Source organism: Balaenoptera borealis (assembly GCF_965194805.1).
Source record: "Balaenoptera borealis genome assembly, chromosome: 3".
NCBI classification, from domain to species: domain Eukaryota; kingdom Metazoa; phylum Chordata; class Mammalia; order Artiodactyla; family Balaenopteridae; genus Balaenoptera; species Balaenoptera borealis.
The window spans coordinates 62,943,594-62,956,842 of NC_138866.1; the positions used below are offsets into that span (position 1 = coordinate 62,943,594).

Genomic DNA, 13,249 nt, shown 5'->3' on the forward strand with positions numbered 1-13,249 from the left:
GAAATGGGCAAAGGACTTGAATGGACATTTCTCCAAAGAAGACAGCCAAATGGCCAATAAGCACACGAAAAGATGCTCAACATCACTAATCATTAGAGAAATGCAAATCAAAACTACAATGAGACACCACCTCACACCCATTAGGATAGCTACTACCAAAAAGAAAAGGAAAACAACCAGTGTTAGCAAGGATGTGGAGAAATTGGAACCCTTGCCCACTATTGGTGTGAATGTAAAATAATACAGCCACTGTGGAACACAGTATGGAGGTTCCTCAAGATATTAAAAATAGACGTAGCATATGACTCAGCAATTCCACTTCTCAGTATATACCCAAAAGAATTGCAAGCAGGGTCTCAAAGACCCATGTTCATAACAGCGTTATTCACAATAGCTAAAATGTGGAAGCAACCCAAGCACCCATTGATGGAAGAATGGATACACAAAGTATGGTGTAAGCATACTATGGAATATTATTCAGTCTTAAAAAGGAAGAGAATTCTGTAATACGCTACAACATGGATGACCCTTGAGGCCCTTATACTAAATGAAATAAGTCAGTCAAAAAGACAAATACTGTATGATTCCACTCACATGAGGTACTTGTAGTCAAAACCATAATGACAGAAAGTACAATGGTGGTTGCCAGAGGATGGGAGGAGGGGAGAATGAGGAGTTATTGTTTAATAGAGTTTCAGTTTTACAAGATGAAAAGAGTTATGGGGATGGATGGTGGTGACGGCTGCACAATAATGTGAATATATTTAATACCACTGAACTGTACACTTAAAACCAAAATCTCTAGGGGGTGGGGTCTGAGCATCAGTAATTTTTAAACATCCCCTGAACTATTATAACAAGCAGCTGAGGTTGAGAACCATTTCATTAAAGGGTGCCATCTCATTTATTTTGTTTTGAACAAAAGCATACTACTTGGTAAAAACATATAAGCCTGAAACAATTCTGATAATGCTCTTTTTAGATGCTTATGGAGGTGAGCTGAAATCATACATTTTTCTTAAGTAGACAAACTCAACATGGATTAGTACTTACTCCTTGGTTTATACCTCACATTCCCAAATTATAAACCAGCTTTAAAAAGTAATATTGAAAGAAGTTCCAACTGTTTGTTCCCAGTACAAAATAACTTAAAATGCTGAACACAATATAGTTTTAATACATATTTGCAATGAATGGTGTTATAGACTGAACTGTGGCCTCCTCAGAATTTGTATTTTGAAGTCCTAACCCTTAGTACCTCTCAATGTGACTGTATTTGAAGATAAGGCCTTTAAAGAGGTGATTAAGGTAAAATGAGATTATAAGGATGGGCCCTAATCCAATCTGACTGGTGTTCTCATGTGAAAAAGAAATTTGGACACACAAAGAGACACCTGCAGATGCCTGAGCACAGGGGAAGTCTTTGTGAGGACAAACCAAGAGGGGGGCCATCTGCAAGTCAAGGAGAGAAAAAAAACCTCAGGAGAAACCAAACCTGCCTATACTTTGATGCTGGAACTGTGCAAAAATAATTTTCTGTTGTTTATTCCATCTGTGGTATTTTGTTATGGCCGCCCTAGCAAATTAACACACATAGTAAGCAAAAAAAACACAAGATGAAAAATTTGGGGGGAATGACACTCTGGAGCTGAACTTTACCCTGGGGCACATGCCACACCCTGAGAGCCCTACCCTGGATCTGGACAGGGCCCGGAATGGCTTGTCCTCTGAAATCTTAGTCTCAAATTTTTAGTCACCTGCTCTCTGACCTCAGCCTTCCAGTTTTCATTCCCTTATTGTCACTGTACCTTCTCTTTTACTCCACAGTGAGACTACGAGGCCCTGAGCCCTCCCAGACAAGTGCTCTCTGGCCTTATTTCCTTCCCTATCTAGTTTGGGCCCCATGGTGATTGTGTTAACTATTCTATCAGAACTACCTTCCTCTGCTCCCTATTACGTTGCCACATCTAACCAACAAAACCCAAAATCTGAACCAATGCTACATTTTGTCTTCACTACTACTCTGGGTGAGCCATGCTCTGTTGGAAAAATATTAAAGCACGTATTCACGGAGAGTGATGCCTACAACTTCAATGATTCAAGTCTCAGCACCCCACTCCCTGCCACATCCTTCTGCTTGAGTTAGCGTCTCTGCCATTCCTCTCAAGCACCATCCCAAGCCTTCTTCACTCTCTCTAGTCCTCCACTGATGCCCATCTCTCACCTTGCATCCCACTGAACACAGCACATGTCATTACCCTCAGCCTTCTTGCCTCCTATCTATATATCTGTATCCACACCCATCTTCTTTCTATTCTAGTCTCAGAGAGGTTTCTTTCATTTCTAACTTCCCCATCTGTGCTCTTTTTGGCAACCCCTCCTACTTTTGAACCTTGCTCAACAGTAACGCATTCTCTCTACTTGTCCTGCTTACTCAATGTTTTTATCTTTACTGACAACCCTTTCTTCATCTTATGAACATGCACATCTCTCCCATCTCCCTAAACCGTCCCTTGACCTCTACCAAACTCTAGCCACCACTATCCCATTGCCTTCTTCCTGTTTTCATCTAAACTTCTCAAAAGGAGAGTTTAACCTCAATGTGTGTTCACTCAGTTGTTATAACCTGGCTGGCTTTGGCCCTCGGTGTACTATTGACACTGCTCTTCCGAAGATCATCAATGACCCCTTACTTTGTTCTTTTTTTTTTTTTTTTAAGATTTATTTATTATTTATTTATTTTATTTATTTTTGGCTGCGTCACATCTTAGTTGCGGCACACAGGATCTTCCTTGAGGCAGGAGGGATCTTTCGTTGCGGCGTGTGCGTGGGCTCCTCTCTAGTTGTGGCATGCGGGTTTTCTCTCTCTGGTTGTGGCGCGCAGGCACCAGGGCGCATGGGCTCTGTAGTTGTGGCGTGCGAGTTCCAGAGCATGGGGGCTCTGTAGTTTGCAGCACGCAGGCTCTCTAGTTGAGGCATGCGAGCTCAGTTGCCCCACAGCATGTGGGATCTTAGTTCCCTGACCAGGGATCGAATCTGCATCCCCTGCATTGTAAGGCAGATCCTTTACCACTGGACCACCAGGGAAGTCTCCTTACTTAGTTCTGAAGTGGTATCTGCTCATTCTCTCAAAGCATGCTATAGGACTGAGGGGAAAGGAGAGACCCTTTCCTAGTCCCCACTGCGCCTTCAAAGTTGCTACTTCTCCACCTCAGCTGAGGCTTATGATGTTCATATATACCAGGGGTCAGCAAATTGTTTTCTGTAAAGGGCCAGATGGTAAATAGTTTAGGTTTTGCAGGCCCATGGTCTCTTTTGTACCTACCCAACTCTGCGGGGGCAAAAGAAGCCACAAACAAGACAGGCATACATGTTTGGTTCAGTTCCAGACCACCACAATAAAGCAAATATCACAATAAAGCAAGTCATACAAATTTTTTGGTTTCCCAGTGCATGTAAAAAGTTATGTTAGTGGAATCTAAAAAAATGGTACAAATGAACTCATTTACAAAACAGAAATAGAGTTACAGATGTAGAAAACAATCTTATGGTTACCAGGGGGGAAGGGAGAGAGGGATAAATTGGGAGATTGGAATCGACATATATACACTACTATATATAAAATAGATAACTAATAAGGACCTACTATATAGCACAGCGAACTCTACTCAATACTCTGTAATGGGACTTCCCTGGCAGTCCAGTAGTTAAGACTCCACGCTCCACCGCAGGGGGCATGGGTTCGATCCCTGGTCGGGGAACTAAGATCCCGCATGCTGCGCAGTGTGGTCAAAAAGAAAAAAACAAAACAAAAAACAATACTCTGTAATGACCTATATGGGAAAAGAATCTAAAAAAGAGTGGGTATATGTATATGTATAACTGATTCACTTTGCTGTACAGCAGAAAGTAACACAACACTGTATATCAACTATAGTCCAATAAAAATTGTTTTAAAAGTTATGTTTACATTATACTGCAGTCTATTAAGTGTGCAATAGCATTATATCTTTAAAAAATGTACATACCTTAGTTTAAAAATCCTAACCATCATCTAAGCCTTCAGCGGGTCATCATCTTTTTGCAATAGTAACATCGAAGACCACTGATCATGAATGACCATAACAAATACCATAATAATGAAAAAGTTTGAAATATTGCATGAATTACCAAAATGTGTCAGAGACACAAAGTGAGCAAATGCTGTTGGAAAAATGGCGCCAATAGACTTGCTCAACGCACTGCTGCCACAAACCTTCAATTTCTTAAAAAACACAATAAAGCAAAGTGCAATAAAACGAGGCATGCCCGAATATAAATGAGTGACTGTAGCTGTGTTCCAATAAAACTTTATTTACAAAAACAATTGGTAGAGGGACTTCCCTGGTGGTCCAGCAGGTAAGACTCCACGCTCCCAATGCAGGGGGCCCGGGTTCGATCCCTGGTCGGTGAACTAGATCCTGCATGCACACCGCAACTAAGAGCCCATATGCCACAACTAAGAAGTCCATATGCTGCAACTAAAAGATCCCGCATGTTGCAACAAAGATCCCACATGCTGCAGCTAAGACCCGGCACAGCCAAAATAAATAAATAAATAAATTTTTTTTTTTTTTAAAAAGTGGAAGGGTGGACTTGGTCTGTGGGCCATAGTTTGCTGACTCCTCTTTGCTATCACCTTGTGTTGTCCCAGGCATCTGTACGTTTATTAAGAATTTGGCACCGGACTCACAGACTTCATCACCAGCCCAGCAGTTGGTAAGCATTCCATAATGTGGTTGCAGTTATTATTTTTAAAAATTATCATATGGACACTCTAATTAGCTCTGCGGATGACCACCTAGCAATTTAGGCTCTCAGTTTCTTCATCTGCTTAACTCTCATACCCTGGATTTTGTCACCACTCCAGAGCCCTCCGTCTCTCAAATCGAATCGCTAATAGACACTAATCACTCTCACTCCCTTTATGCTTGCTCTCCAACCTCAGTGAGATTCCGGTCCACTTTTATCTCCCTTGTCTCCTAATCTGTGAGCTCCTACTCATCTTTACTTCCTTCTACCAACCTTGATCTCATGGTCCGTTAATTAAGCCACCCTCTCACCTACACCCTCAACTCCTGTCTTCCCTTTTCCCTCGATGGTACCACCCTAGCAAAATCTCATCCCATCCCATCCAGCTGCCTTCTCTCTACCTAGATGGCCCAGGACTGCTGAAAATGGCTCACAGATCAATGCCCTTACAAGTGTAGTTGTTGGGACTTCAGCACCACCCAGCGATACTCTCTTCAGTTCTCCCACAAATAACCCAAACTTCCAAGGCTTAAAATTGTCCTTAAGCGCTCTCAGACTATCAAACATTCTCTCACTTTCAAATGACCAATTTGAAAATTCTCCGGCTCTTCAGAGAAAAACTCTTTGCTGTACCCTACACAGTTAACTTATCCACTATTCTTAATTTGTTTCCTCTAGTTCCAAAAAGAGTTGGTTCTACTTCAATCTACCAGAAATGCTCTGGATCCATCTCTGCCCCTTCTGCTTCACCAATATTACCAAAGCTAAACCCTGAACCAATCCAGCCATATGCCTTCTTTCACTGCCTGTTAACCATGGATATGGTTCTCATCCTGAGCTTCCCCATCTTCAAATTGGTGATATCCTTTCAAGATTGTTGAGTGCTGTGAGTGTAACAGGCCTAGAAGTGCCTGACATAGGGTAATCATTCCATAAATGGTCGCAATGTTATTATTATGTTAAATCTATAGCTTAAAGGTGAAAGGCAGATGACACAAAAATGGGATACAGAATTGGGGAGCTGCAGCGAGGAAAGGGGAGAACACCTGGAAAGAGAAAAGGAGACAATTTCCCTTGTCATAAAATGTCCCAATCCTTCTGTGAATATATTCAGTTGCTTTGTGAATTATGGTAATTAAATGTATGACTACTCTTTGCTATTCTCACCAGTCTGGAGCCTGAAACTCCTCCTGCAGTATAACATTCTCCGAGGGGAAGGTTTGCTCTGGGTTCTAAATCTTTGTCAGCAGAGAAAACTAACAAATCTTCCTTCTATTAGTCTAGAATTACAGTCAGAAGGAATCATTAAGAAGAAATTATGGCAATGTTTAGCCGTTAAGAGTCTTAAACAAAAGTATTCAACTAGTGATTCCACGACTGGGGCAGGAGCAATTCAAGGTGAAAACCTGGGACATCTTGTGCCAGAAAGCACAGAAATGCTCAAAAACTGATTGGGGGGCGGGTTTGCTAGGAGGATGTCAAAGACACACAGGAGCTGGCTTGGCAGGGGTTCCCACAGGCCAAATTTGGGACAATTCGAGCATCAAAAAGAATAATGATGGTAATGGAGTCTAACACAGTTCATCTTAAAAAAAAAAAAAAAAAAAGAACTAGAAAATCATCACTTTGCACCATCCTGAAGGCAGAGTTCATCTCCGTCATGTGAAAAACACTGGGTGAAGAGTTAATGGGTGACAGGATATCTGCATAGTCTTGAAGTATTACTCCACAGATTACTTAATTTTTAATTACAAAGCGAAATTATAAAGGGAAAAACTGCACCTTTACAGTGGAGACATCTGGCAATCACCCTCAATCAAGTGATCAAACTTAGCATCAGCAACAGAGAGCAACCTGATATGTGACTGCTCTGATGCAGTAAGAAGCACACAGCATTGCCTGTGTAACATACCCCAAAAGCTTTTACACTGAATTAATGAAGAGAAAGCCATCAGACAATTAGTCCACAGTCTTGCTACTCAAAAGTGGTCCAAAGACCAGAATCCCATCACCTGGGAGCTTGTTCGAAATACAGAATCTCAGACCCCACTCTAGACAAGTGAGTCATAATTTGCATTTTAAACAGATACTCAAGTGACTCTGAGTTACAAAGTTTGAGAAGCCCTGAACAAGACAAACCACCCAGACTTTTCAAAAAAAATCAATGTCATAAAAACAAAAACAGGCAGGGTTGGGGGGGAGGCGCTGCTCTGGATTTAGAGAGCTATAACAACCAAAAGCAACGAGTGACTCTTGATTCAATCCTGGGTCAGAAGAAAAAAGTTATAAAATAGATTTTGGGGGAACAACTGGGAATTTTTGAATGTGCAGTTTTTATTAAATGACACTGAATTAATGTGAAGGGTCTTAAATGTGATAATAGCATTTAATTACATAGAATGTTCTTATTCTTAGATACAGGGAGTTCCCTGGTGGTCCAGTGGTTAGGACTCCAGGCTTTCACTGCTGTGGCCTGGGTTCAATCCCTGGTCGGGGAACTGAGATCTCGCAAGGTGGGCGGCATGGCCAAAAACAAACAAAAAAAGAAGATACATGCTGAGATATTTAAGGTAACATGTCTACCAACTCACTTTTAAATGGTTCATAAAAACACACATAGAGACAGAAAGCATATGTGGAATAATAACTGGTTACTGTGACAAAGAGTATGTAGCTGTCCCTTGTGCTATTTTTTAACTTTTTCTTTAGGTTGAAAATTTTATTAGATAAAAAGTTGGAAGATGGGAAGAATGTTCAATTAGCCCACAAAAGAAATGTAAAGTCTTTGGTAGCAAACAGCATGATTTACACAACCCTGCATCTATCTTAACACCTGCTTCCAAAGATAAACATTAAGTGTTCAGCAGATATTGGATGAGAGAAAGGAAATTTGTTGAAATCATTTTAGCTGGCAGAAATTCCTAAGGCATTAAGAGCTGCTACAGCCAGTCAGCTGTCAAGTACATATAGAACTACGAATTGAATTTTCATTCAGTGAGAGGCAGCAGAGTATAAAGGCAAAAGTTTTGGGGTCAGTCTGACCTTGATTTTACTAGTGGAGCGTCCTAGGGTATATTTAACCTCCTGAAGTCTCAATCACTCTATCCGTAATACAGAAATAAAATAGTATCTTATAGGGTAGTGTAAGGGTTAAATAAGATATAAGATAATGAATATAAAGCTCTTAGGATCATTTAATAAATGTTAACTATAATTTTATCAATAAAGTCAGCTAAAAGGTATTCCATAAAATGAAGATAATGTTTTCATGGACCAGATTCTGACTTTATTCTGAGGATTAAAAGTCTTCACATTAGGGGCATTTTCTGATAATTTTAAGTCAACGTGAGAAGGCAGAACAATTTTCGCTTCTCGTTTTTATTTGGTATCTTGAAGAAAAAGCATTCAGTGAGACGATAGGCAGCCTTTCCTCAAGGATAACCTTTCCCCAAGGTAAAAGCATTTTACTTCAACTTAATCTTAGTAAAGCCGCATAAAGTACTGAAGATTAGCAAAATAAAGCTATTAAGAATGACTTCGAGAATCAAATTCGATAAAAAGAAGAATTGGAAATAATTTTGTCAAGTTACCTTAAACTCTCTTGACTAGAAAACTTCTGTGAAACCATAATGTTTTCATGGGAGTTTACTGAACAGTTTTCTGGAAGCACCTAGACAAAGAATAAGCATCTATCTTTTTGGCTTAAGTGCACTTGTGTGCAGACAAAATAGGATTGACTTCAATAAATGGATGACAGTCTAACCCAATTATTCTATGAAAGGCGAAAGCAATCTCTCCTAAAGGTTGGCAACCATGGCCAGTGTGCCAAATCCAGCCCGCAACTTATTTTCATGAATACGGTTTTACTGTATTCATTTATGTATTTTTTGTGGCTGTTTTCACTACAACAGCAGAGTAGAAAAGCTGCAACAGAGACGTCACGTACCCCAAAGTCTAAAATACTTACTATCTGGCCTTTTACAGAAAAAAATTGTCGACCCCTGCCCAAGACAAGCAATCCAGGAATCAACAAGACCTGTTCCAGACTCACCTGAGGTGTCGTCTTTTTGTATTGGTCACCTCCATCTATCACATCCCTCATGATTTTTTCCTTGAGAAATTCATACTCTTCTGAACTCAGGTGAATAGACTCTACAGTTTTTCCACAGCCCAAACACTGACCACTGTAATTACAATTAAATGTGTTAAATAATGTCCTGGAAAAGGACTTTTTCTACAATGAATAATTCTAGGACATGAGGAAATTGGAAGGTAGTTTAAAAAAAGAACATTATAACCTCTGTGATCATCATACACATCTCACTTTTTGTAATCCAGATAATGTAACAAAATAGTGTGCCAGAATACCCAAAAGAGTAGATGGCTGGCACCCAGATAAAGTTTTTAAAGTCATTCCTAAAACACAACTGGGTCCCAAATCTCTAGGGAAAAACATTTCGGAGGCGTCACACTAGGCTTACAGCACCTACTGAAAGAAACATTTTGAGCACTACAAATTCTCCAAATGCAAAACGTGACTTTTTTCTTGGCTATCCTAACTAACTTAATTATCCTGTTTCTAAGGTATTCTTAAATTTTTTAAAAATAAGTAACAACAACCTACTAAACCTGAATTGAACAAATTAAAAATAAAACATTGGCCTTTACCTTTGCTGGACTGTGGTGAACTGTCCTTTCCATTGTTCTCCAGGAACACTACAAAAAAGATTGCAAAACCAAATCACCAGAGGGTCAAATCCCTACTGAACAGAAAGATATTCATTGTATTTAGAAACTCCGTAGGAAAGAGCTCTGAGAAGTTCAGGATACTTCCCTAGAACGGTTCAATTAGAAGAGTGGTTGCTTACACTGTGATGGGGCTAAGTAACTGATGGTACTCTACTCTGGATCTCCTTCCCTTTGCTTCTCTCGTCATCTGACCCTCATCTTTAACTCGAAATCTGTCTTCACAGGACCTGCCCAGAAAGCAGCCCAGACCTCTAAATCAAAACTCAACTCTAGGGACTTCCCTGGCGGTCCAGAGGTTAAGACTCTGCCCTCCCAATGCAGGGGGCACGGGTCGTGATCCCGCATGACGCACTGCCCAGCCAAAAAAAAAAAAATTTTACTCTAACTTTCTCCATAAAGCTGCCAGAGATTGTTCCTGGCCCAGAGTAATTTCTTCTCTTACACTATCATTTTATACACCACTCTGAGATAACTGTCTACTATTGTATTCCCAATTAGGTCATGAATGCCATTATAATAGATCTTACATCACAGAACATGCACAGTGCTAAGTCTAAAATTGGAGGCATTCAAAACTACTTATTGATTTATTTGCTCAATCAACTTATCCTTTCTTCTTTCCTCTTACAGATAATACCATCCATTCCTGTTGATTCTACTGCCTTCTCTCCTTTCCCAGTTCTTAATTCAAGATCTCATCATCCCTCATTCAAACCTACAATTGCCTCCAAACAGATCTCCCTGCTTCAAATCTTAATTCCTCTCCAATCTTATTTTCTCACTGTTTTGGCAGTTACTTTTTAAAAACTACTCCAAGACCAGCACTCTTGATAACATATTAAAATCCAAAATCCTTCGCATTCCAAGATTTTCACAACCTAGCTCCTCTGTGGATATTCAATAAATGTGTTAAGAAAGATAATTAAGCATGATTGCTACTTCAAAGCTCTGTAAAGGTAATATATAGTAGAAAAGCAAGAGAAAAACAGAGACAAAAGGAATGAATCTGTAGGAAAGAGCCTGAAGCCAATTAGTGGTAAAGAAATAAGAGAACAAAAGACTGAAGAAATAAATCAGCACGCACACAGCCAGTAACATGAATAAAAGCAAAGGGAAAGCAAAGGAGAGCCTTGGAGAGAGCACTCAAATGATGGTATGATCAAAAACAGGAAGGATGAAGATTTTCTTCTTTAACACATATCAGGTTTGAGCAGGATTCCTCTCTCTCCTCTAACTACTCAAGTTGGTGAAATGCATAGATTAAACAGAATATATATGTGCACATCATACCAGTTACTAGTTTTCAGAAGAACTTCTGAAAATACTAATATGACCCAAAGACAGCTCCAGTTTTCTTGCTATGAACTCCAGCCACAAGTGCTATTTGAAAATATTCACATCATACTAGACACCTCAGAAAACAAAATAAATGATCCTTCTAAAAGGAAAAAATACATAAAAACAAGTGTTCAATTTCCTTTTTATGTGATGAGTAGAGATTAGCACAACTTATTTACGCTGCTACTTTTTTAAAGAGAAAGAAAACTTTGTCTTAAAGGGGAAACAATCTTACTAAGAGACAGAAAAAAGTATAATCTGACTGGAGTAATTCTCAGCAACTAATAAAAAAAAAAAGGAGGAGGCTAGTTTTAGGTAACGGTATTAAAATAAAAATATACATATAAACAAAAATCAAAATTACCTTTCAAACCATGTTTTTATACTGTGTGCAAATGACTCCCCAGGATATAGCTGATTATTTCTTAGATACAAAAGAATGTCTTGCAGTTTGTTTGAATACTGATCATCTTTCATGTCTTTTCCAAAATCAAAGAAGGCTTTTAATGTTTCCAACATAGGAACAATATCATGACCTAACAACTCCTGATACAAATTCCAAGCTACATTTACATCTTGATGAAAGAGGGCTCCCTGGATACAGTCACTATAGTTCTTTTTTGAAGGAATCATGACTTTTTTGATGTCCTCTAACAGCAGCAAGGCCTCTCTCCATCTGTCTGTATGGATTAATCCCCGGATGAGAAGAGTGTACGCTCCAGATTCTAAACGCTTGTATCTGGCTTTCATGATTTCATAGACATCAATAATTTCTGATGTCTGCTTATGAAAAACACAGAGATACAAATACTTGACCAGCAAATCATAGCCTATAATACCATTGTTTTTTGCAGCTACCCAGGCCAGCACAGATTTGGCCACATCGACAGAGCTATGGCATTTAACCATCTGTGAAATGATCCAATTTTCAAAGTTAGCCTTTTCTTTGAAATCTTCCTTAAGTTTATCCCACTCCTCTGAATTCAAAGGTTTTGTCGGGAGTTGAAAAATGTTCTTCACAGGTGGCAAGACGTGCTCTTTACTCAGAGGATTCATCTGCGATCTCTTCTTAGCCGCTCCAGCTGCAAACATGTGAGGAGAATCAGCAGAAACTTGCTTATTACTGCCCTCATCTTTTTTCCTGACATATCTGGCTTTGGCAATCAGCAGATTCATTGCTTTGGCATTTTGTGGAGACACGGTTTTAAGAGAAAACCACTTCTCTTGGTTCCTGATGCCATAACAGTCTTTGAGAAAGAGAGAGAGAGAAGAGTGACCTGGGCCTAGCCCAAGGTATGGGTTGCTCTTCCAAAGTTTAGGAAAGCTTCGAATACCAGTGAAATAGAAAGTCATTATGCAGTTAAATCAGCACCAGATTGTGAGAGAGATGTTCAAAAAGCCCCAACTTCTATAGCATAATTAAGGGATTTGGGGGTAGGGGGCGGAGATTCGAAGCGCAACTTTCTAAAAGATGATTTTCAGCTTCTCACAGACAAATCAAATGCTTCTGGGGCTAGCAGCAACGAAGCTTGGTTGAGTTCTCTCCATTAAACAAGGATATGGGGACATCCAACCTTGGTCGCAAGTTCCAGGACGAGGGGACAGAGAAGGAACCCTCTGTTGCCTGTTATATTCCAGTCCGCGAACCTGAGGAAAATGCACAAAGAAGACCGGCCAGTTGACTCACGTGGATCACAACTGTCCTTGAAAAGGGGCCGGATCCCACGGGAGCCAGGCTGCAGAAGGGGCGAAAAGTCGGAAGCCCCCTACCCCAGACCCACCGGCAGCCAGGGCAGAGGCGAAAGCCCAAGTCTAGGGGCCCTGGCCGCCAAACTCGTCAAATAAGGAAATGGGGGTGGGGAAGGGGCAGAGAGCTGAGCCGAGCCAGCGATACAAGCAAGGAAGGGAGGTCCACGAGGGGACCACCTACTGTGTACGGATCTATCACAAACGAAGTTCACTTGATTCAACCACTCACCGCAGCACTCACGTACCACGCACCACGCAACTATAAGCGCGGCGGAAACTACCCCGCCCACAATGCACCGCGACGGCGCAGCCGCGGAGGCCTGGCTGAGCTGGAAGCAGGCGTTCCGACCGGCCTGGTGGCGAGAAAAAGGCGACTCTGAATCTTTTACTGGCAGGAGGGGGCACAAGCGGCTGCTGAAGGCGCCTACTACATTCAGGGAGACTTTAGGGCTTCCAGATATCCGCCATGAACAATGAAAAGAAATTGTGAAATTAGAGAGCTCTTTCCTCGAACCGGAAGAGCCAAAGGACTTCCGGGGTCACGTGGTGCACAAGTGCCAAAGGGCCAAGATGAAATAAAAGCGCGGGCTCCCTTCTGCGCCTTTAAAATACGACGTGGTGA

General features: G+C 40.7%; 1 protein-coding gene across 3 annotated transcripts in view; it reads right to left on the reverse strand.

The window, feature by feature from the left end:
• The window catches only part of PRORP (protein only RNase P catalytic subunit), a 119,405-nt gene extending 106,500 nt beyond the window's left edge, over positions 1-12,905 (reverse strand). The window contains exons 1-4 of one of the 3 annotated variants that reach the window (XM_082384128.1): positions 12,857-12,905; positions 11,243-12,525; positions 9,460-9,507; positions 8,843-8,975 (exon numbers count right to left, since the gene is read on the reverse strand). In XM_082384128.1, coding sequence (XP_082240254.1) covers positions 8,843-8,975; positions 9,460-9,507; positions 11,243-12,231 — 1,170 coding nt within the window. In that variant the 5' untranslated portion in view covers positions 12,232-12,525; positions 12,857-12,905. Of the gene's footprint in view, positions 1-8,842; positions 8,976-9,459; positions 9,508-11,242 lie in introns of all 3 variants that reach the window. The other 2 variants (XM_082384129.1, XM_082384130.1) reach the window with 2 other exon arrangements.
• Between the last annotated feature and the right edge of the window lie 344 nt (positions 12,906-13,249).